A 22,816-nucleotide genomic window follows, 5' to 3' on the forward strand; every position below is an offset into this window, starting at 1 on the left:
TACCGTCCACAAATTATGAATGTAGTTTTTTTGTTTTCTTGTTTATTTGTTTGTTTTGCTTAGTAAATATTTAAATGTAGAAAAATGAACGAACAAATAGGCTCACACAATCAAATTATAATTACGTTATTGGTCACTGTTTTGGGAACATTAAAACAAAGCTTGGTTTCTACACGGATGATGTTTAGGAGAACACACAAGCTGACAGCTTATTGTAACGTAGACGTGTACTTTTTAAGGGGAAATTATCTCGTCTAAAACTTAGCCGTTTTGGATATTGGAGTAAATCATCGTAAAGGAATTGTTTGTTAACTAATGTCGACGGTTGAGGAGCTGAAGCTGCGGGTGCGAGAGCTGGAAAACGAGCTGATCAAATGTAAGCAGAAACAACAACAATGTTCCTCCTCGGAGGATGCTCTCATCCAGGCCACGAACAGACCGAAAATCGACAAAATGAGCGCAGAAGTGGTGGATTCCAATCCGTACAGGTCACTTTTCACTTCTTATTTTAAAATTCTGATCACAGATTTTGCGCTAATGGTTGCACCTTTGGGAAACAACGCCCAGTGAGTCTCTTACTCATCATGGACCACAAACTAATCTGTTGTTTTCCTGCAGCCGCCTGATGGCTCTGAAGAGGATGGGCATCGTGGAGGATTATGAGGTATGTTGCAAAACTACAGTTAGAAGAAAAACGCATATAATTCTTCCCCTCAAGTCCTTTGGCCCTTCCAGTTTACAGCTTTGCCCCTATAGCCTCTGCAAACAAATACAGAAAATCACAAGTGTATTATTCTGTTTATAGAAAATCCGGACCTTCACAGTAGCTGTAGTTGGTGTTGGAGGAGTTGGCAGTGTCACGGCTGAGATGCTCACGAGATGTGGCATTGGTAAGGTAATAGAAACCATTTGTTCCATTTTGTCAGGATGTTTATGCATGCTTTTATTTTGGCACTCAGTTCACCTGTCCCTTCTGTTTTTGCCATCACAGCTGCTCCTCTTTGACTACGATAAAGTTGAGCTTGCCAACATGAACAGGCTGTTCTTCCAGCCTCATCAGGCAGGCCTCAGTAAGGTGGAGGCAGCGGAGCACACACTCAGGTGCAGCATTGTAAACACACACACCAGTCATTGAGGTGCTTTCCGTGAGTTGCAGCTTCCTTTTTTTTTCTCTCCTTACAGAAACATCAACCCTGACGTTGTGTTTGAGACCCACAACTACAATATCACAACAATGCAAAACTTTACCCATTTCATGGATCGCATCAGGTATGCATATAGCTGTATAACACTTTATGACTCACAGCTGAGGTCGCCTCACAATGCTACACAAAGAATGCAATAAATGAAGGAAAACATTAGAACGGAATAAAATTATAATCTTGTTTTTTCTAGTAATGGGGGGCTTGAAGAGGGAAACCCTGTGGATTTGGTCCTGAGCTGCGTAGACAACTTTGAGGCCAGAATGGCCATCAATACAGTGAGTATAGTTCTAAAACAGAGTTTGCAGTAAAGATTGTTCCTGTTTAAACTGCAATTAAATTGACTTGACTATATTTTTCTAACTACATAGAAGTTTGGGGGAACAATTATAAATCAACCTTACGTTCAAAACATCAAGAAACAGCAATACGAGTCGATCTCAAACTTTGTTATAATATTCATGCAGAAAACAATTCATTACAACAAATATATACAAAAGTAATTTATAAAAAATAGAAAAATGTTTTTTTTCTGGGGGAAAACTGTAAATACGCAGGCCACACAAAACATGTGTGAAGCAAAACAACCATTTACAATTAAAAACAATGTCTAAACTAAACATAAAGGAGTTTAAGCACAAATGTATAAATAATTTATTAATAGATATGTACATATACAAAATATACATAAACTGTGACATATCTGCAAATATTTATGAATATAAATTGAATTGTGTGGGGATGCATTTCAGTGTGTTGGGATCAAGATCTAAATGGAACTGAACCAGAATTTATTCATGACATCATGTCTCAGATCTTTCTATGGATATTTACCCATAAATGTGTAGCCATAGTGTGTATTTGAAACCAAATGTGTACTCTTTAGAAAGGGAGCAGGGCTATAATAATTAAAAAGGTCTAGGTCATGTGGTGAGAGGCTTTTACATTCTCTCCCTCCTTTTTCGGATATTTGTTTTATTCTTTTATTTCAGTATATGTCTAAAATAAACTATCCCCCTCATGATTAAACTGTCTCAATGTTTTGTTCTTTCAGGCTTGTAATGAACTGGGTCAGATCTGGATGGAGTCTGGTGTGAGTGAGAATGCTGTATCCGGGCACATCCAGCTTATTAATCCCGGGGAGACGGCCTGCTTTGCTGTGCGTTCACAAACGCCCCTATGCATGTATGCCTGTGGGTTCATACTTCTCCACATGTAAACAAGCCTTTTCTGTTGTCAGTGTGCTCCTCCGCTGGTGGTGGCAGCCAACATCGACGAGAAGACGCTGAAACGGGAAGGTGTTTGTGCTGCGAGTTTACCAACGACGATGGGCGTGGTTGCAGGCCTCTTGGTGCAAAACGTCCTCAAGTAGGTCACCGTTATGCGGGCGGGATTTACATTTAGAGGCTGTGGAAGTTTGTATAATGTTGACTCAATACTTCCAGATACCTGCTGAAGTTTGGAAAGGTCAGTTACTATCTGGGCTACAATGCAATGCAGGATTTCTTCCCCTCCATGGCCATGAAGGCCAACCCTCAGTGTCACGACCGTCACTGCAGGAGACAACAGGAGGAGTACACGGTACGTACGCACGCTCCCCTTCAGTTCAGCTGGGAGGATGAGGAAAACGTGTGAAACCTTTTCTTCTGTGTTTAGAAGAAAGAAATGGAGCGACCCAAGGAGGTGTTTGTGCAGGAGGAGGAGGAGGAGATCGTACATGAAGAAAATGACTGGGGTGAGATATTTACTCTGAGATATGTCTCTCCTGGCTATTAACACAAAACTGTTGTTAGGAATTGAACTAGTGTCAGAAGTGACTGATGAAGAGTTGCAACCTGCATCGGGGACCGTACCTGACCTCCCAGAAGGCATCACTGTGGCTTATACCATTCCAGCTGAGGTTTGTTTGTTTGTTTTTTAACTATGCAACAAAAGTTTTAGGAATTAAACTGACCGCCTTTTATCTTTTTAATATATTATTTTTCACAGGTAACAGTTTTAGCTCATTTCTCTTTGCACGGCTCGGCCTTCTAACTGGCCAACACTACATTTTGCAGTAATCTAAGGCTGTTTTTCTTTATGTCTTCTTTGTTTTAGGAGTCAGCAGGTGGAGAGGTGGTGGAGGAGACAGAGCAGAGCCTTGAGGACCTCATGGCTCAGATGAAAAAGTTGTAATCAACCACCATAAAGATAAAACGAAAAAACATCTGCCATGCAACACCTCTGCTAACATCCTTCCTGTAAAAGCTAACTACTGCAGTGATGAGCATCTAGAGAAGGACCCAATCTGACAGCTGAAGGGGGAAGAATGCAAGAATAGTGCTCTTAAATAAAGACACGGCATGTGAAATCACGCTTGCAAAGCATTAATAAATATGTCATGCATGGATCTATGCTCTGTGTGCAAGTTTTATAACAATGCAAACACGAGAATTTAACGTATTTATTAGATGGAGCTTCATTAACATATTGGATGTGCATTCTTTTACAAAATCACATAAAACACATTTGCATTTAATAATATTTATTTTTACTTAAAATACTTTTGCTGCTTTGAAATATTTGGTTTCAGCTAAAATCACATTTTCAGAAGAATCATTTAAAAAAAAGTGTAAAAAGATGAACAATGAAGTTTAGATTTGACCATTTAAAAGGAAGGATGGAAGTTTTCCCACCGTTTGCTTCCAGAAGTACAGTAATGCTTTAAATTATTTATATATAAAGCTGATACTTATAAAAAGACAAAACATGCTGTCATATATTCATCACTTGAGCGCACTTGTTTTTACAAAATCCTTTGATTTTAGAGTAGAAAGTGTTGAAAAGTGCTTGAAGTCAGACGGTTTCTGTTTTTTTTAACATCACCGTTTCACATAATGAGACAAGCTTATAAAGCTCTAATTCGTCTGTTTTTAAAATGTTTTTTTTAACTTAAAACCACTACTGACTCACACCCTTCACATGGTTTCCTGTGTGCTTCCTATTAAGGATAGTATAATATAAAGGATGTTGCTCTGTGTTCTATATGAGACGGTGCTTTGAGTAGAACTACAGATTTTGGGGCAACAGCAAAGCAGAGAGTCACCTCTGGGCTTGTGGGATTTGAGCGGGCCCCCTCACACTGGATGCGTCTCCGCTGGATGAGTGGTGGGACGGAGCGTTGCCGCACACCAGCGACGGCTCTGCTTCTTTTATTTCCATCGCACGCTTGTAAAGCTCTGCTGCGCGCTCAAAGTCACCCTTCTCGTAGCTTGAAAAAGAAAATTACTCATGAAACTTCAGATGCATATACATGTCATTTAAAAATGTGTTTCTTTAATTTACCTCAACACAGCCAGGTTTTTTAGGGTTTCACCAACGCGGGGATGCGAGCGCCCCAGGCTGTCCTCATACACTTTCAGAGCTCGTTCATAAAGCGGCAGCGCTTCGCCGTGTTTCTTCTGTCAAAGATCAAAAAAGACGTTTTAGCTTTGCGTAACATGGATTGCTGAACAACAGGAATACTCAAAGCAAATATTAGTATCTTTAAAAAGTATTCCCTTCCACTCGTCTCACCAGTTGGCAGTAGATGACAGCCAGGTTGACCAGTGCAGTGGCCACACTGGGATGTTTGGGCCCAAAACTTTTCTCCCTGATCTCCAGGGACAGCTCGTACAGAGGAGCTGCCTTTGCCAGCTTCCCCTGTCAAACATACGTCAGTGGGATTACCTGCCACAAACCAGCGCCGGGTGCATTTGTGCAAACAAAGAAAAGTTCTCTGTCGGTGTTGAGTGGATCAGTCTCACCCTGCGTTTGTAAAGCATGGCCAGATGTTTGAGTGTGTATGCCAGAGAGGGGTGGTCTGGTGATAAAGCCTTCTTGCGGATTTCCAGCGCCCTCTCGTACATGTTCTCCGCTAAATCGTAATCCCTTCTCTCGGTGTGCAGTGCAGCCAGGTTGTTGAGGGACTGAGCGCAGTCCGGATGATCCGGACCCAGAACCCGTTGGCGCATTTCCAGAGAGCGGGTCAGGAATACTTTGGCTGCACTGATGAGAGAAAATGTAAAGATTAGAAAGTGGGTGGAAATGCAAAAAGTACAAGACTGAAAGGATTCTCAACAGAAGGTTTATGCAACTCTTGAGTCTTACTCCAGGTTGTTTTGGAGATAGTAAAGGACACCCAGTTCATTTAGAGTTTTGGCACAATCTGCAGAGTCTTTCCCAAGAGTCAGCTCTTCCAGCTGCAGAGCTCGACGCCTCAACAAAGAGAAGCCATACTGTAGGAGGGAGAGGACTAAACGTATGAGCAGGTAAGCAGGATAGTGTGAGGATTTCTAGGAAACAAACTCACCATGTGACCTTTCTGACGGGCAGTTTTCTGACGGATCTTCACCGACCTTTTCCGGAGTTTTTCTGCTTGTTCATACCTTTCAGTAAAAAGTTTAAATGTTTTTTTAACAGGGAAATTTAAAGTCAAATGTTGTTTAGAGTTGTCCAAAAAAAATCTTTTCTAAATAAACACGAGAAGAGTTACTTGTTTTGCTTTTGATAGAGCATTGCGAGCGACTCCAGCTCTCGCGCCACGCTGGCGTGCTCAGCGCCGTAGGCGTTCTCGCTGATCTCCAGGGCTTGCCTGTACAGCTGTTCGGCGTTGCCATACTTCTTCCACTGGATGTAGACTCCTGCCAGCTGGTGCAGTGAGCGGGCCACGCTGGGATGGTCTGGATCCAGCGCCGTCTCTCTGATCTCCAGGGACCTCTGTAACGGTGCTACAGCCTGGACAAATGAACCCACTCAGATCCACGTTCGACAGTGAGAGCACGAGCTTTCCTGGCATTAAAAGAGGATTCTACCTGACCAGTTAGTCCCAGGTCTTTGAGGAAACGACCCAAAGTCTCATAAAGGTTTGCGAGTTTAGTCATGCTGTCTTCATTCTCGCAGCCCTTCTCGTAGCGTTTCAGAGAGTCAAAGTATTCAGCTGCCATGGAGCTTTTGTCCTTGCCCACATATTGCCAATAGGCCAGCAGCTCCGAAAAATGACCCCTAAAAAAAGACAAAAAGGAACCATTTACTAATCATGACAACATTAGATTTGTGTGTTTGACTTTCAGTTAACGTGAATACGGACCTCTTGTAAAGGTTTTGGGAGACAAACAGGTTTAAGAGGCTGAGCTGTAGCTTGCTCTTGTTGTCCTGCTGTTGAAGCAGCCAGGGAAGCTCATCTGCAACTCGCCACGTCACACGGTCCTGGCTAAAACGTACAACGATGTAAGCGTCCAGCCACAAAAATGAGACCAATGTTGTACATGTTTGTCCCATTGATTGTATATGAGAACTGGACTGAGTGACCCCTGTCCTCTGGCATTCAAAACAGGCAGTACCCAATGGCTCCAGGAATCCAAAACCGCAGAGACTTATATAGAGAAATAAACAGCTATTATTCAGTCATTATATAATGACTATTCTTGCTTTGCTAGCTTTTTGTAATGTGTTCTTGCTAATCCTTGTTTTTTTTCCTGATATTTTTTTCTTTATTGCAAGTGATTCAAGATATAAACTGACCAATCAGAAGCCTCAATAAAAGCATACAGCGCCGGGTGGCCCCCGAGTCAAATGCCTTAAACGTTTGCTGACTGATTTGGTGCAGTCCCCTTTCAACTCAGACTGACTCGGACCAATCACCGGTTACTGAGGTTTGGCTCCAACATGGCGGCGTCCGTAATATGAAAAAATGATGACTTAATTGACTTCATTTGGTTTGAGCCGAAAGTAAGCCTTCTTCTAAGGGTTGACGTCACACTAACTCGATCCGGTTCTCATATACAGACCACGGTTTCTCCCAATTGTAGAACCTGAGTTGTTGGTTGAAGTAGCGGATTAATTTCTCTCTATACGATGCTGAGCTGCGTCCTGCATCCAGAAACTCCATCCTCACAGCTTCACAAGCCTAACACACATCATAATATTTGTTATCTGATGAATCCTTGAATGTGCTTTTCTAGCGCTCGTTTACCTGACGGTGCTGAAACCCAAGGAGTCCACAACGGATGGTTAAAATGCAGAGCTGGTTCAGGCGGTGGAGCAGAGAGGACAACAAGGGAAACCCCAGCTCTGGGAAAAGATCTAGCAGCTCTGACTCACTCACTCCATTATGGCTTGCCAACACAAGGCACAGGATCTGAGAAGAGGAACTTAACGTTTGACGTTTTAGGGGTTTCTCCAGAAAGTGAAAGTAACTAAAATAGATACTTGTGACCTTTACCTCTTTCAGAATGTGTTGATCTTTGTCAGAGCTGAGGGAGCTCATCATCATCCTGAGTGCCAGTCGGTAGAGCGAGATGGTGTCCTGACACTGCAGACACTGATCCAAGCTCTTCTCTAGGAACAAGCAAGATCCGTCGCTAGGAAGAAACCTAAGGAGACATGTTTATAAGGAACTCTAAATATGATGGTTTAGCTATGAAAAATAAAGAAATAAAACATTTTTTTTCTATTTCTTGAAATGTGATTATTGAGATTTCACTAAAAATGCACATTTTTAAGCTTTTAATTTGAAAATCCCAAAATAATCGTTCATTAAGACAAACTACTAAACATTTTCTTTAAAACAAATATCTTTAAACACTCTGAAAAGGCTTAACATTTTGAAAAAATACATCTGAGAGCTGCAAGAGCCTGATCATTTTATAAACATATCAGAAAACAATTCATTTCAATAGGAAAATTATTTTCTCCAATAGCTCAGAATGCAAAAGGTGGCTGACCTGGTGATTATCCTCGCCAGCAGCGTGACATATAACGCGTTGCATGTAGATGCAGAGCGACTGTGCCTTTCTAGTTTCTTCTCCTAAAACAAAGTTTAGAACTTTAAAGTGCAGAAATGTGACCAAAAAAAGCAAAAACAAAACAGCAATGGTGCTACTTATGCTTAATGCAATGATAACTGACCTGGTCTTTGGTAAGCTTGACATCCACACCCTGACACTCTGCACTGACCAGGTTCTTGACTTCAGCTGGACTGAGTGGGTCTAAGTGAAGCGTGGGCCACAACCTAGAGGTACGAGAGATGAAGGCTCAGGAATTCTTGTAGCTGCATCCACGAGTCAGTCACATGACAAAACCAGTATTCATCACCTCCAAGCTTGAGGACAGGTCTCTACATTGACGGACACCACCACTCGGACATTGGCAGGAAGTGGGTCAATCAGCCATTTCATGTGCCTTTCTGCTTGCTGAAAAAGTATGAAAAAAAACTGCAGATTTAGAGAAAACAACATGTCTTTAATTAACCAAATTCTTGTTTAGAGTAGTTTGGTGTCAGCTGGAGGCAGGGTTACACCTGTATTTGGTCGATTGAATCAATAATGATGATGATGTTTCCTTGATGACGTGCTGATAGTCTTTCAAGCCAGCGGGGAAACTCCTCCAGGATCTTATTCGGCTCCATAGACAGTCCAGAAATGGACCAGAAGTGCTGCAGCAGCTAAGGCACCACAGAGAGACATCCAGGTCTGATGCTTTTCCGGTACAGCAGGAAGCTTTTCTTCACTGAAGGGAAAACAGTTGACTGAAACTTCTTACTTTGACTGTGAGTCGCTTAATAATGAGCACCGGCTCTGAGCTTGTGGAGACGGGACTGCCGACAAAATGATAAAGGACCAAGGTGTTGGGGGACTGCTTCTGCTGGAGCTCGATCCTGGAGAAAGTGAGAATTGTCAGCAAAGTACATCAATCTGAAAAAAAAAAATACTTTTGCTCACAGTAATAAATGACACTGTGAGCGCCTACCTCTTTTCTCAAATGATTGACTGCAAAATGTAGAATTAGATAAATCAGATTATGAATTTTAGATGACACAACTTTACCAGGATTCACAGAAAATGATTTTATTCCTGTCATTCCCTAGAATGGAAAGATTGGGCTTTTTAGGCCCAAAAAATGATCACAACAATGTATGAAATACTGAGAGCAGGATTTAAAAAAACAACAAAGTTAATTCAGCTGGTTTGAGTTTAAATCAGGAGAGTTGTGGAAGCAACTTCTAACCATTTGGAAAGTAAGAGAGACTTCCCAGAACCTGGACCACCAGATACCAGCAGAGGCGGAGTGGGAGGAGGAGCAGCTATCATGTCGTTCAGACGATGTATATACTGAGGAGAACGCAAACACACACACAGAGAAAAGTCAGTGCCATTAATGGACAGAAATAATCAAGTTGAAGCACATTTTAGATATATACTAGTGTTTTCTCGACCTTTTGGAAGCCCAGGTGGGAGGTGCTGAAGTTACAAGCTTGCTGATAAGATTCAATCTGCTCCTGCTCGTCATGCAAATCCCAGAGCACATCACCCGAGTCTTCCTCACGCCCTTCATCGAAACCAGAGTCTTTTGAGTCAACATCTGTTCCTTCTAAACCCAGCAGTTCCTAAAAAGCAATGATGAAACTCAAAAAATTGTATTTAAACTCTGAACTCTCATGAAAACACTGAAGTTGACTGTGAGTTTTTCACCTGTTTGATGACTTTCTCCAGTTGAGAATATATCAGGTAAGCCCCCTCGTCTGCAGAGCCGCTATGGTCCACCACCTGAGGGATGTCCAATTAGGTCAGCAGGAGAATATTACAACGTGTGGAAGAAATGAACTTTGTGAACACAAAAACAAATGTCTCAGAGTGATTATGTAAAATTTTGAAACACAGGAAAGAAAGTATCCTTTAAATTCAATATTCTTAAAACTTTAGCACCACACAGCACATTAAGAAGCCTTATTAGATTTTTATGATCACCTTTGACTTTTTATCCCTGCCTTTTACCTTCATATCCCTTTTTAAATCTTAGAATAAAGATGAACACCTTGATTTTTGCAGTCTTGTCTGCAGTGTTGATCTTCTCTAATAGTTGTCTACAAGTTTCAGTCAAGTTCTGGTCTTTTTCCTTTTTCAGGTACAGCACCAGCGGATGGCCGTCTGCATTCTTCACGAAAACCTCCTCATAGTCCTCCACCACCGAGCTGCACAAACACCATTTGGATGAATAGCAGTGGAGTTGATGTTCATCCAAAGCTCACTACCAACTTCCTGTACCTTGTGCCGGTGGACTTGAGAAGCAGAACGCACAAAGAACTCCTCTCGATCTCCCGCTTGCGTTCCACAGCGTAAGAAGCAGCAAGCTCCTCTTGGAAACAGACGTTCAGGTAGAAATGGCCAAGGTCCTCACACATTCCCCGTAACACAGAGGAATGCTTCTGACGAATGAGCAAACGAACATATGAGAGCTAAAATAAAAAGTGTTTCTAAAGGAAAATGATTTTCCTTTTTCAGATTCAGACTCTCTACTACACTCTCGACTTCAGCTGCTTGGCAAAATGGATAAAAAATGTATTTTATGCAGACAAATGATTCCATTCCATTCTCTGCTCTAGCAGTTAGACAATAAACCTCACAGTTGCCACAGCAAATTTCTTCAATCAGTAGCAAAATGTGTCTACAGATAAATATAAACATCACCTTCCCCATCAGAAAACATCACTTTCATATGATAGAAAGTATGTGTTGAAAACTTTATTCCCACCAAGACAGAACAGTTCTTTTCAAATACAAACCCTGGATCCCCAAAGATTTTTGAAGACCTACTCAAATTGTGTTTTTGGTGTTTTTAACATGCTTTTATAGTATTTTTCTGATGACGGAGGACATATTTAAAATAATATTAAGCTTAAATGGTATTTCTGAGTATTTCTTTATTCGAATGGTTGTGAAATAGACCAAAAGATGATCTGAGTGGGTTTTGATGCAGAACTTAAAACAAATATAGCTTTAAAGATGACCCCATAACAAACCTTAAGAAAAGTATCCAGCTCTGCTTTGGTCTCCTGGGTAGAGATGATATAGCAGCGGACAGTATTACTCCATAAGGCCTGTGGCACATGAGGGGACACCTGAAGGAGACTGGCCACTGCCGCATCCCAGTCATCTACATCACACGTGGGAGGAGTTGGGGAAGAAATCAAACGGCTGTGTTGCTTTAAAACCACCTGAGCAGTAGTGAACTTAAAAGCAAAGATGTTTAAGTCTGCCTCGCTAAAGCAGTTTTTCCACATCTTTAGGGATTTTTCTACAGATAATATTTGTCATGGATACATTCCAAACTTTGTTTCTGACAGTCTTATCTAAAGGAAACGTACCTCTGCTCACGTTTGCAAAGGGTCCTTCCACGTCCATCAAACTGTGAGCCAGCTCTGGTCCTCTGAACGTCTGTTGTAACTGCATCATGCTACCCATTGAGGGTTCACTTCCCAGAACTCCTCCTGTCCAGTACTCACACTGTGTTCCTGCAACTGCTCAAAACAGGAAGTGCAACTAGACTTAACCAAACTCAAGACCCAAAGAAGTCCCCCGCTGCCTGCTGATCTCTGTGGTTACCTGTCACGGTGGTTTGGTTGTCATCAGAGTCAGAGTCATTTGGGTCATAGACCTGGATGCCCTGAGTCTGCAAATGCTGTAGTTTGGCCTCCAAGTCCCGCTTTGCCCGGAGGAGATCCTGAATCTCCTTCTCTTTGGTCTCCCGAAAAATCTGAACACAATTTTTTTCTTTATAAACTGAAGAGAATCCCGGTCGGCGTGGATCTCAGTAAAAGATGTGGAAGATTTTTACCTTAAATTGTCGTTTGACTTTGTCCCTGTCATGTTCGAATGTGGCCGCCCTTTCCATCGCTTGGTACTTTGCCTCTAAAGCACCCTCTTTTTCTCGCAGGATTTTTTGATAGGTCTTCTGCAGAGCCTTTGGACAGATTTACAAATGTTTATTTCAGCACAAGAACCTCTGGTTGGACACACACACACACACACACACACACACACGCAGACACACACTCTTTACCTGTAACTCAGCTCTCAGCCTCTTGTTTTCCTCATCCAGCTTGGCCTCCTTCTTCTGCATGGATGTGATCTCATTATTCTTGCTGACACGGAAGATTTCATACTCTTTTCGGAGTCTCTCGTACTCAGCAGCATACTCCAGATCCACGGACCCCGTGGATTTGAAGCTGGCCCCGATCCCCCGCGGCCCTCGGCGAAAAGAGCTGCGCAGGAGGAGTCGGGCTTTAGGCTTCACCTCGACCGGTATTTCACAGGCTTCCCCTCCTTCTCCACCATATCCATCCTCGATCACTTCTCCAGGGCTGACCAAAGACGACGCCGTGCCCATAATGGCAAGCCTAATGACTTCTCAACCTTTCCTAAACTCCATATTTGCCAACGTGTGACACAGCTAATAATAGAACAATATAAACAAATGATGAACACGTTTTTATTTACAAATAAATTATCTGAATTTTGAGATTTCCGCTCGGTTTCTTCTCACTACATCATAAAAAAATCCCCCCAAATATGCAGCAGGACTTCTGTACAATAAGAAAACGTCACCTAACGATGTATTCTCAATTGTCGACCAAAGTTTTAGCTAGCTAACTTTTAGCTGAAGTTTACTCCATTTTCGCGAAGTTTACGACACTCAAAACTGGCATGACGCGCATGTCAGCGTGCTTGCTTTGGAACAATCAGAACTAAATTATTAAGCGTAGTAAACAGAACTAAATTAAAACATAGAAGAACTAACAGATAAGGAGGAAAAATGTGGACAGGAAAAAAAGGGTGTACTCCCTCACAGCTTCTTCTCTGCTGCCTTGGTAACAACTCAAGGGAACGGAAGCCGTGGAGGGGCATTTTAAAAGTTGCATTTCTTTAACACCAGGTTATGATATATTTTATTTGATAATAGTAATTACCTGATTTGAAATGTTATGATTACCCATCTAGATTTATTTCCACTAATATAATCTATTTCTGTATCTCCTGTGGGCAGAACCAACGACTAATAATAAACCAAATGCAAAACAATAATAGAACACACACATTACACAACATCTTTCTGAAGTGTGTATTACTTTTTAAATCAGATTATTGCAGTTATCTGATTTTTCTCAATGCAATTTGTTTTAAAGACCACAAAAGAAAAACTCAAATGAAAGCATATACCATATGAAACCATGTCTGACTGAAGTCAAATATCATATGGTTTCATTTGATATTAGATAAAAAACACTGAGCCTTGCTGTGTGACATAGTGTCATGTGAGAGGGTAAAACCTCTTTGTGGCCTTGTGATTATTTTCTAAAAAATAATAGCTATTTGTTTACTAAAGGGATTAAAGTTAGTGTATTTTTTTTAGTAAAAAAACAAAACAAGATGTATCACAATGATAAAATAACATTGTTTGTATAAGTGTGTAATCTGAGGAGACATTTTTAAACAAATGTATTTGATAATCAAAGTAATGTATGATCCCCATCATACAGAAAATTAACCCCAAATGACTGAACATTCAAAAAATGAAGGTGATACAATAGACATCTATTTGTCTGTGACTGGACCAAAGTGAGTTGCAGAAGTCACCATTAAAAAAAAGGCAAAGCGAGACTATTATAGTGAACCAAAACTTTTTAGATACTTTATTTTAAATGAGAATGTTATTTGAATGTTGTTGCATGGCGCACATGTGTAATTGCACTTCCTCTTCACTTGAGGCTAAAATTAGAGCAAAGGACCTTCAGTCTTTTGTTTTAAGGAGTCGCATCTCAAAAAGTCTAAACTTGAGGTTTAAACTGCAACAAGTGATAACGTGTTAGTTCCTCAAATCTAATGATTCATAGGTTTGAAAGATCAGTCTCAGATGAGTTTTGTTCCTTTTCCTTTATTCCAAATAGATAGCCATACAGGATTTCCAAAAAGTAAAACATTACACTTCATAACCTTGACTAGAAAAACTTCAAGATGGTTGTATTGATATATCTTTTTGGGTTTTACTCTATATCTTTCTTTGTCTTATCATTTTTCAATTGATAATTTCAACAAGTAAAAAATTCACATTTTTAAAAAATTTTTTATTGCACTTTGATGTAATACACTATGGCAAAAGGTAAAATGTATCTTCATATTCTACGACAATTGTATTCAAATGGTTCAGGATGCCAATCTATCACAATCAGTACTTTGAGACACCATCTATATTTTTCTTCACACTGAAAATAATAAAACCAAAGAAGGAGGGAAATTTCCCACCTTATAACCTTTAAACACCACACAAATATTTTGCAATAATTTGCTGGGAAGCACCAAGTAAGAATGACGTAAAATGTGGTTGTGAGGCAGATTTCAATTTACTGTGAGAATTTCAAAGCTGTCTGTCCCAACGCATCTCTCAAAATGAGAAATGCAGTCGTCATCAACTAGCTGGAAAGGACAAAAATATGTTGTCGGAAAAGAATGAGCTGCTGTTTTCACACATTTGACCAAATACAACCACAAGATCAGCTTGTCAGGAAGTGAACTTTAACTTAAAAGCAACAGACAGAACTGCAAGGAAAAATCTGCAGCATGAAAGGTATGTAGTCAAGCAAAAACCATTTAAAAAACCTGATTAACCAAAAACCGCTTTTTGTTCAAGCACTTTTATAAACATAATATTGCATTAAGACACTCAAAAAACTATAATATAATAAATCTTACAACACTGTGAAACAAATTCTGAATAGAAATAACCAACGGAAAGTCCAACAGTTTACGTAAAAAAATGTACAAGTTACAAATAGTGTCCATATTTTCATACATAAAAAAAGTCTGTTTTTTGCCAAAAATCTTTTTGTAAAACATGGTTGACAAATGTTCACAATTAGAAAAAGTTTATGATTTTGACAACAACAAAAAAGTTGCTTTGATTGACAAAAACTGGAAAGTCACTATTTTAAATACTAGTAAGTATGTGCTGCTGACAGAAACAGGGCTCAACATATGAGTACAAATTTGTTCTTAACAAAGCATGCTGAATGAACAGGAGTGCAAAGTCCCACTGGTGTTTAGCTTCATTCAAAACCCCTCGTTTGCCCTTAGTCCACTTTTAGATCCCGATGACTTATCTTGCTCTTTGTTTTTACAGAATAGCTGCAAAAATGTGTTCTTGTACACACGATTCAAATAGAAATACATCACAGGGTCCAGTATACCACTAATGCATGTCAGTGCAGATGTGATCTGGTTGGCTTTTACCAGAGCCTCACTCATGTTGCCAGGGACAGGATTGAGGCTTTTAATGTAGATGATCCTGCACACATGATAAGGCATGAAAGCCAACAGAAAGTTTACCAAGATGAGTATAATCATTTTTGCTGCCTTATCTTTTACCCGACGCAAATCATCCTGCTTGAGTTTTCTCAGTTTCAGCAGAATCAGGACGTATGAGATGACAATTGTGGTGAGGGGGATCAGAAAAGCCACAATAGTTGAAACCAAAGCTTTAGGGGAGGTCTCTTCCAGGTACAGCTTGCTGCAGGTGCCTGTTGAATTCGTCTGGTTCTTTGTTGAGAAAAGTGTTGGAATCATAGAAACCAAAACTATGACCCAAAGCACAGCAACAGCTATATTTGCAAACAAAGGCTTCCTTACCGACTGAGAGTTTAAGGGTAAAACCACAGCCAGTACTCTATCCAGACTGATGAAGCTCATGAGGTAGAGACTGCAGTACATGTTCAGGTAGAAGAGAAAACCCGACAGTTGACAGAGGATATGTCCCAAAGGCCAGTGGCTGTCGGAGAGGTGGTACACGATACGCATTGGTAAAACAAGAACATAGCAGATGTCAGCTATCGCCAGATTCCTCAGGAAGATCTTCGATGGAGACGTGCTTTTCTGCTTACAGAATGCCCACAGAGCCAAGATGTTTCCTGGTACAGCAACGATGAAAATCAGCATGTAAAATCCAGAAAGGCTAATATTCCATAATCCCATAGTTGTGTTGTAGAGGGTCTTTGCATCCTCCTCAGAAGCGTTCATGGCTGGAGGAGATGTGGACAAGCCTGGTGCAGCAGAAAGTAGCATTTATTCAAAGCAGCTCACAAGAAGAAATGTTGGAAAACACATGTCTATCGGAGGTATTTATTGTAATTGATAAACCTGTGGTTTTCAACAATCACAGGACCTTTAAGTGACTCAATAACATGACACAAAACTCTGCAGTGTGTGACTTGGAAAGGTCATATGCTGCAAAACCAAAAGTTTTTTTTTAAATTCTTTTAAAGAGGAAGTCTTATTCTGCTTAGCAGAATATGGAAAGGGTGCTTTTTAAAGATGGTAATAATTCAGAAAATCAAATAAAAACAAATAACAGCTATAAAGCACGGCTAGAAAGTAAAAAGTATTATTTTTTGGATAAACTTAAAGACTTCAGAGAGTAAAAGTACTTCATTTTTGATGGTAATATGACAAAACCTAGAGTAAATAAAACATGTTTACCACTTGCCTTAGAATTGGATTTAAGCATTTAATATTAACTTGTTCAGTTTAGCTGTATGCTATAAAACATCTAACCTTTTAAATATAATATTTAACAAAAAAATAAGAGTACACTTACAGGAATCAAGCTTTCAAAAAAAAAAGAGTTTCCCTTATCTTCCTTAATTTCCCCTTAAGGATTAATAAAATAAATTTAATTCCGCTTAATGTTCTGACCTGTAAAAACAGCAGAGTTTTAAATCTACAATATAATTCCAGTGTAGGACACTCGTGTGAGGCAGGTGATAAGAAGCAGAAGTGTGACCGACAGCACTCCTGTCTGGTGGTTATAGACCTTTAGATCTCAGAGATAAACATGTTTGCGCGCACACACACACACACACACACACTAATATCAGGTAGACACAGTACACCACAGGAAATCAGAAAAATACAAAAAATAACAGAAGCCTGACGCACTAGAAGCATGCAAGTCTTTATTAACTATGCAAACACACTTTTGCTTTTACCACATTGCTCACTTATTAAAGCTTTACGAAAAATAAGGAGAGAAAACCAAATATTTACAGAATCAACCTGTGCAAACAGTTCTTTTACATCACTCTGCTATCTGAAAGGCATGCATACAAATAAACTTTGGTATGTTTACAAAACTACGTTATTTTCTTAAAAGCATTTATTGTATATACATGTGTTTGAACGAATGATTCAACGTGTTTTAAGTACGGATTACATCAAAAGCCACACAAAAAAAGTGTTAACATAGTCCCAAAACGTCTGCCATCACGCCAAGCCTGGACTTGTAAAGCTGCAGGATTGGCATGAAGGGAGTCAGTATACCACAACTTTGGCAAATAGGCACAATAAATGAAAACTTGGTTCACTCAAGATACAAGGTGTAAATCTATAAAGCAAACTGGCAGTTCATATGGTTGTAAAAGAAGGATACACACACTGAAAACTAAAATTAGTCATGAATTTCATTTTAAAATGTATGTATACATATTGCATACAATCAAGAAAGGCATTTACAAGCGCTGTTAGATGTCTGGCAACATAAGAAATATAGAAGATTAAATATACTGAATTTTCTATCTCTTTTTTTAAAAAATAAAATATATTTTTTACAATGAATTTTTGATTGTACATCAATTCTATATTTCCTATTCATTTCTATGAGAAGAAAATATATATATTTTTTACATACGGCAAAAGCACCCTGAACTACAATGTGGTACATCTGAAAGGTTTTTGAGTTGTGCTACAGAATATTTTGTCAGATTATCTTTAACACCTTCAAGAGAGATTAAAAGTACAAGCAAGCATGATCTAAAATTCAAATGTGAACTGAAAAATAAAATGTGTGAGTCAGATGAGAGATGAGTGGAAGGAGTGCATCATTTAATACTTTTCTAAAAACTTAAAAACAGAGAGAGAAACAAGAACATTTCTATGACACATGATCAAGTCTACCTGCAGTGCAGTAGAGCCAGACCATGACAAAGGTGCTAAATTGAGTCCTTTGCTGCTGTGGCTGTTGGAATGCAGGATTTTCCGCTGCTGCCGTTGTGCGATCTGTAGCTGGTGAAGCTGGGGGTGTGTATGGTGCGGATGCTCTTTCCACCTGGGCCCAAAGGTGTGGGCGACAGAGGGGAGGGGGAGGAGGAGTATGAAGAAGAGGAGGAGGAGGAGGAGGAGGAGTGCACTCGACCATTCTGAGTCTGCGAGGAGAACGAGAGAGCTTTACCTGTGGGCTGTAAGGGTGTGGGGAGTTTGAGGGATCCGTTAGAAAGTGAGGGGATATGGGAGGAGGGTTGGGGACCGGAACGAGGGGTATGAGAGGACAAGATGGAGGATTTTGTCGTAAAGGAAGAGGAGGAAGATTGGTTAATGGAATTAGTAGCCTCTGGGTTTTGTGCAGATTGGGAGCTGCCTTTAGCAGAGCTAGGATAAAAAGCAGGGATTTTAGAGATGGGTATAGTGGGGGAAGTAGTTTTATGATCCCCTCCCACTCTTTTAGCACTTCCGTTAGCCTGCAAACAGATGCCAAACAGATACTGGTTGTCAAAAAAGAAGATTGGTAAAATAACACATATAAAAGACAAGACAATGTTAAATCACATAACTACAAGTTATTCACGGAGAGGCTACAACTTTACAAACATTAACATTGCTAAGACACAACTAAAAGAGGCCAAAAAAAACAGATGTTTTGTTCCTTACAGGCAAAGGCAGACATATTGAAATGGAAGGCACGTTACCAGGAAACACTGCAAAGTTTAGACAGTGCAATGGCAGACAGAATCTGTGTGTTAGAGGCGTGGTTAGTGTTAATTAGGGGCTGCAGCGGAGGATTCAAAAAAGGAAAGATGCATTCAACGGCTGGAGAGAATTAGAGAACATGGTTAGGGGTGTGAAGAGCGACAGCTGGCAGGAGAGTCGTGGACCTGAGTTCCGCCGAACTGTGGGTGCAAGATAAGCGGGTTATGCCGAAGTCCTCACAACGAGGAGTTACATCACCGTGGGGTTAGGGAAGCTGTGCAGCAATGTTGGTTTGGTGCAGAGGTGCATAGCGGAAAAGTCTGTTAAGTCTGTGGTTGAACATTGCCAGAAGCATCTCAGAGTTTTGTGACACTGTTTAGGAACTCAGCTGTGATCTGGAGATGTGATGACAACTCAGATGATGGCAGCAAATGATCCCACTTTTCTGAGCCTTTTTTTTTCACCCCCCAAGTTTTTTTAGGCCACCAACACAGTGAAAACCATGAACAGTGTAGACATGCAAAAAGCATACATGTGGTGTAACAGTCAAGAGTCAAACATGCCTTCTTGTCATTGCAAACTCAACAGACACAGATCCACAGTTGCCATTAAGGCATCTTTTTTTATTTTTTTTGCAAAACATTTGAAATCTCACAGCTTTGGTAGTCTTTTTAATCCCCCCTAAAAGCTTTTGCCTTCCTAATTACTTCATGCTTTCAATTTTCTCTAGTCTCTGGTAAGTCCCTACATTAAAACTACCTGTCGGAACTGCCTCTGAGCGTCCTGGAGTTTATGCTGCTTTCCTGCTTTGTCTGTCGCACCCGGCGACTGTCTGGCCTTCGCAGACATAGGGACGGGCATCCGACTAGTAGGAGAAGCGACACTGGTGTTCTGCAAGGGGATCCAAATAAAAAACAAAACAAAAATAAAAAAAAAGACAGGGGAAAAAGCACACCAAAATGGAAGTATGAAAAGTGAAGGCACACACAGGTTAAAAAAAAAAAACTTTTCAACAATGAAGACCAGTATATAGTCCATGCACCAAGTGGGACCAAACATTTTACAGCTGGTATAGTACATGCAGTCAAGAATAAAGAAGTAACCAGAGCATCAGGACAATGTCTTTGATGTTCATTGCACCATTTCCTAAAAAGTGTTTAAGTTTTAACAGTTAACTGCAGTAGTAAAGATGGTAGTAAAGAACCCAACAAAATCCCCAAATCCCAAATCATGTCACCATAATCTCATAGAGGCAGAAAGCCACAATGGTCACTTCTGATTTATATGGACACTTGTGTAGGGGATTAATGATTTTGTCATTTCAGTTGTTAGGGTTGGAGGGAGTGAAGGCAGGTCAGAAAGTGAAAGAGAAGGACCCAAAGTCTCCTGGAGTGACAAGATCTAAAGAGAGACCTGTTGCACGTTGCGAGGGACACTCGGGGCTGAGGTGGTGTTGGTGGAAGAAGAGCTGACAACGGGACGAGGGAGTAGCTGAGGTTTGGACTTCTTCTGCAAAGAACTTTTGCTTGGTACCTTAGGAGTGGGCCCTTTGGAGGCAGGGAGAGAGGAAGACCTCTTCAGCCCACCTCCTTCTGAGTTTTTTCCATTCCTTGTCTTAGCATCTTCAGTGCTGCCTGGCTCCTTAGAGGACTTGGGTCCCATTTCACTAATAGTGGTCTCCAGCTGCTTGATAGTCTGCTCCAAACTGTCCAGAGTCTTGTAGGTGTTTTTACGAATTTCGTCTGTCCTGCAGAGTGAATCAGAGTCCTGTCTTTTCTGTGGGGCAGATCCTGATCCCCTCGAGGTTTCAGCAAACGACTTTGAACGTGCAATTTCAAATCTTTTAGCCTCTTTGTGTTGCCTGACCGTACCGTCGATTTCTTCTTCGTCTTCATACACAACCACCTGTAGAGTCTTCTTTCCTGACTTGGTGCCTGTTCTGATCGCCTGCGTCAGTGCTGCAAACTGTTTTTTCGGGAACTTAAACTTGAATTTTTTCTTGCCATCTTGCTTGGCCTCTCCATTCACTCCATGGTCTATTAGATCAGAGACAGACGAAGAGGATGAGGACGATAAGCTGGAACGATCTGTATTTCCCTTTGCTGAACCAATCTTTTGGCCATCGACCCCATCTGTATCCTTGGCTTTGGCCGACAGCCCACCCCTTTGCTCAGTATCCGACTCCTCGCTTTCTTCGTCGATGCGCTCCTCTGCTAGCATTCTCTCCAGCTCTTCCTCACATTCAAAGATGGTGGACAAGCGTTTGTAAGCGGAGCGGATATCCATCGGTTCATTAAATATGATAATGACAGGTTTTTTGTTGGAGCCATTATCCTGCAACCCAGCAGGATTAGCCGTGGAGTTCTCTTTGTTTACTGCATTGCCTACAGTTACCGTCTGGACACTTCCATTCTTGGCATTCACTAGTTCCTGGTATTCACCACTAGACAGGGATTGAACTTTAGTGTTTGTGATCATTAAAGCAAAATTATATGGGGGTGGAGGTGCTTCTTCTGCAGGTAAATCAGGACTAAGACTTGCCCCTTCTTCGCCTTCATCTAAAATACATTTAAGCTGTTTTTTGCCCTGACTGGAGCTTTTCTTGGGTGGTGGTGGAGCAGAATATTTAGGTGGCACTTTATTAACTCTTGTTGTGGATGAATCCTGCTCAGACATGATGTTTTTACTTGAAGAAACTTGATCCTGAGCCATTTTGCTTTTCTTTTCTGTGTTCACTTTGTTGAGAACCTCTCCCTTTTTCATTTCAGCACTTTTCTTGGAGGGTTCTGGGTGTTTAACCTGCTTCATTGGCGGTTTGAATCCATTAAGTCCCGTAGGTTTTGGGGATATAGGTGGAGGTGTAAGAGCAGAAGGTGATTTAGGTGGTGGAGACAATGGCGGCAGCTGCTGTTGCTGGCTTGGAGAAATGTCATTAGCATTGACATTTGACACCTGTGTTGGAGGCTCCCTGTGTTCTGATGTGTCTTCCAATCCCGAAGGTGATGGTTGATCTTTGGTAATCTGGCCAGTCACATAATATATTACCTGTGAGATTAAAATGTATAATTTGTCATTTAAGATCAGGTATGTATGGTGCATGACTGTAAACAGAGTGAGTTTGGTTATACACACCCCAGGGCTCTGTCGCACAGTAGTGTTCCCGTTTTCATCTGTGCTGGGATCTTTATCCTCTCGACTGGGCTCTGAGCTCTGGTAGGACATTGTGTGAGGGGATAATATTACAGTGCGACTGGTGTTCAAAGTTGCAGCAGATTTCACTTGAGGAAACATCCACAAAGTACAATCCAAGTGGCCAGTTACCTTTTTCTCACAAGGATGTTGAAAACACTTAAATTCATGACTAACCTAGATTTTTCTGCAACACCTTTTCACATTGCTCTGAAAATAAATATTTCATAAATGCGTGCAGAAGCAAATTTTCACATTTAAAAGGAGACAAATTTTGAAAATGCCAAGTTGAATCCAATGAAATCTCAGTATCAACTTAAAGTAAAGCAAGGAAAACAGATGCTAATGTAAAAAGTATTTTAAAACTTTTGTTAACAGCTAACAACATTGCCGTGTTCTGCCAAAAGCACATTGGTGTCATGTAAAATTAGTTATAAAACTTGCTTTCTACTTCTATAGGCTCTCCATGACAGCAAAACAATGCCTTGAGGAATTATTAAAAACTCTAGGTTTTCTGTGCAGTTAAGTCTGTATCATACTTATAACTACACTAATTATTTGATTAAAAAACTGCACAAAAGACTTAAATATTTTCTTTTCTAATCTAAGGACCCATAGTCCCAAGTGACAAAAGAAATTTTCTGAATTGGGAGTCTATGACAGAGTATTAGGGCCAAAATAAAGTATCTATATCTATGTCTATATATAGATATATATGTCCAGATATTTATATATATAATTGAGAATAAAGTTGTAAAAGCATGAAAAAAAGTTGTAATTTTACAGGAATTGTTCACTTTTTAGCTTAGCCCTTCCATGGTCGCCATAGCAAATCAGCTT

General features: G+C 40.5%; 3 protein-coding genes across 50 annotated transcripts in view; 1 reads left to right on the forward strand and 2 right to left on the reverse strand.

The window, feature by feature from the left end:
- Nucleotides 1–17: 17 nt before the first annotated feature.
- On the forward strand, nucleotides 18–3,591 carry uba5 (ubiquitin-like modifier activating enzyme 5). The gene is made up of 12 exons (XM_004081104.5): nucleotides 18–488; nucleotides 619–664; nucleotides 806–895; nucleotides 992–1,101; nucleotides 1,183–1,269; nucleotides 1,396–1,480; nucleotides 2,257–2,361; nucleotides 2,443–2,570; nucleotides 2,648–2,783; nucleotides 2,859–2,937; nucleotides 2,996–3,102; nucleotides 3,300–3,591. Exons 1-12 carry the CDS (start codon nucleotides 316–318, stop codon nucleotides 3,375–3,377), a joined length of 1,224 nt encoding a protein of 407 aa, XP_004081152.1. The 5' UTR covers nucleotides 18–315; the 3' UTR covers nucleotides 3,378–3,591.
- A 40-nt stretch (nucleotides 3,592–3,631) lies between these two features.
- nphp3 (nephronophthisis 3) lies at nucleotides 3,632–12,885 on the reverse strand. Of its 2 annotated transcripts, none has more exons than XM_011488978.4 (27): nucleotides 12,060–12,885; nucleotides 11,835–11,960; nucleotides 11,603–11,753; nucleotides 11,365–11,517; nucleotides 11,020–11,153; nucleotides 10,265–10,425; nucleotides 10,035–10,191; nucleotides 9,692–9,766; nucleotides 9,436–9,606; nucleotides 9,228–9,331; nucleotides 8,763–8,877; nucleotides 8,521–8,664; nucleotides 8,316–8,413; nucleotides 8,130–8,232; nucleotides 7,946–8,028; nucleotides 7,444–7,594; nucleotides 7,195–7,359; nucleotides 7,034–7,128; nucleotides 6,310–6,432; nucleotides 6,035–6,224; nucleotides 5,716–5,957; nucleotides 5,533–5,608; nucleotides 5,331–5,458; nucleotides 4,988–5,228; nucleotides 4,758–4,883; nucleotides 4,527–4,642; nucleotides 3,632–4,452 (listed from the first exon to the last, which is right to left on the reverse strand). In XM_011488978.4, exons 1-27 carry the CDS (start codon nucleotides 12,384–12,386, stop codon nucleotides 4,284–4,286), a joined length of 3,924 nt encoding a protein of 1,307 aa, XP_011487280.1. In that variant the 5' UTR covers nucleotides 12,387–12,885; the 3' UTR covers nucleotides 3,632–4,283. The 2 variants fall into 2 exon arrangements, with proteins under 2 accessions (XP_011487280.1, XP_011487281.1); XM_011488979.4 differs by having other exon boundaries at nucleotides 10,265–10,422; nucleotides 12,060–12,879.
- Nucleotides 12,886–15,920: 3,035 nt separating this feature from the next.
- Nucleotides 15,921–22,816, reverse strand: part of kiaa1217 (KIAA1217 ortholog) — a 116,509-nt gene continuing 109,613 nt past the window's right edge. For 28 of the 47 annotated variants that reach the window (XM_078938615.1, XM_078938612.1, XM_023949985.2 and 25 more), the window contains 4 exons: nucleotides 21,920–21,997; nucleotides 20,201–21,832; nucleotides 19,547–19,678; nucleotides 16,982–18,558 (listed from right to left, as the gene is read on the reverse strand). In XM_078938615.1, coding sequence (XP_078794741.1) covers nucleotides 18,034–18,558; nucleotides 19,547–19,678; nucleotides 20,201–21,832; nucleotides 21,920–21,997 — 2,367 coding nt within the window. In that variant the 3' untranslated portion in view covers nucleotides 16,982–18,033. Of the gene's footprint in view, nucleotides 16,090–16,981; nucleotides 18,559–19,507; nucleotides 19,679–20,200; nucleotides 21,833–21,919; nucleotides 21,998–22,816 lie in introns of those variants that run through there. The other 19 variants (XM_078938636.1, XM_078938628.1, XM_078938631.1 and 16 more) reach the window with 4 other exon arrangements.

Source organism: Oryzias latipes, chromosome 20 (assembly GCF_053564925.1).
Source record: "Oryzias latipes strain Hd-rR chromosome 20, Olatipes_Hd-rR_3.1".
NCBI lineage: Eukaryota > Metazoa > Chordata > Actinopteri > Beloniformes > Adrianichthyidae > Oryzias > Oryzias latipes.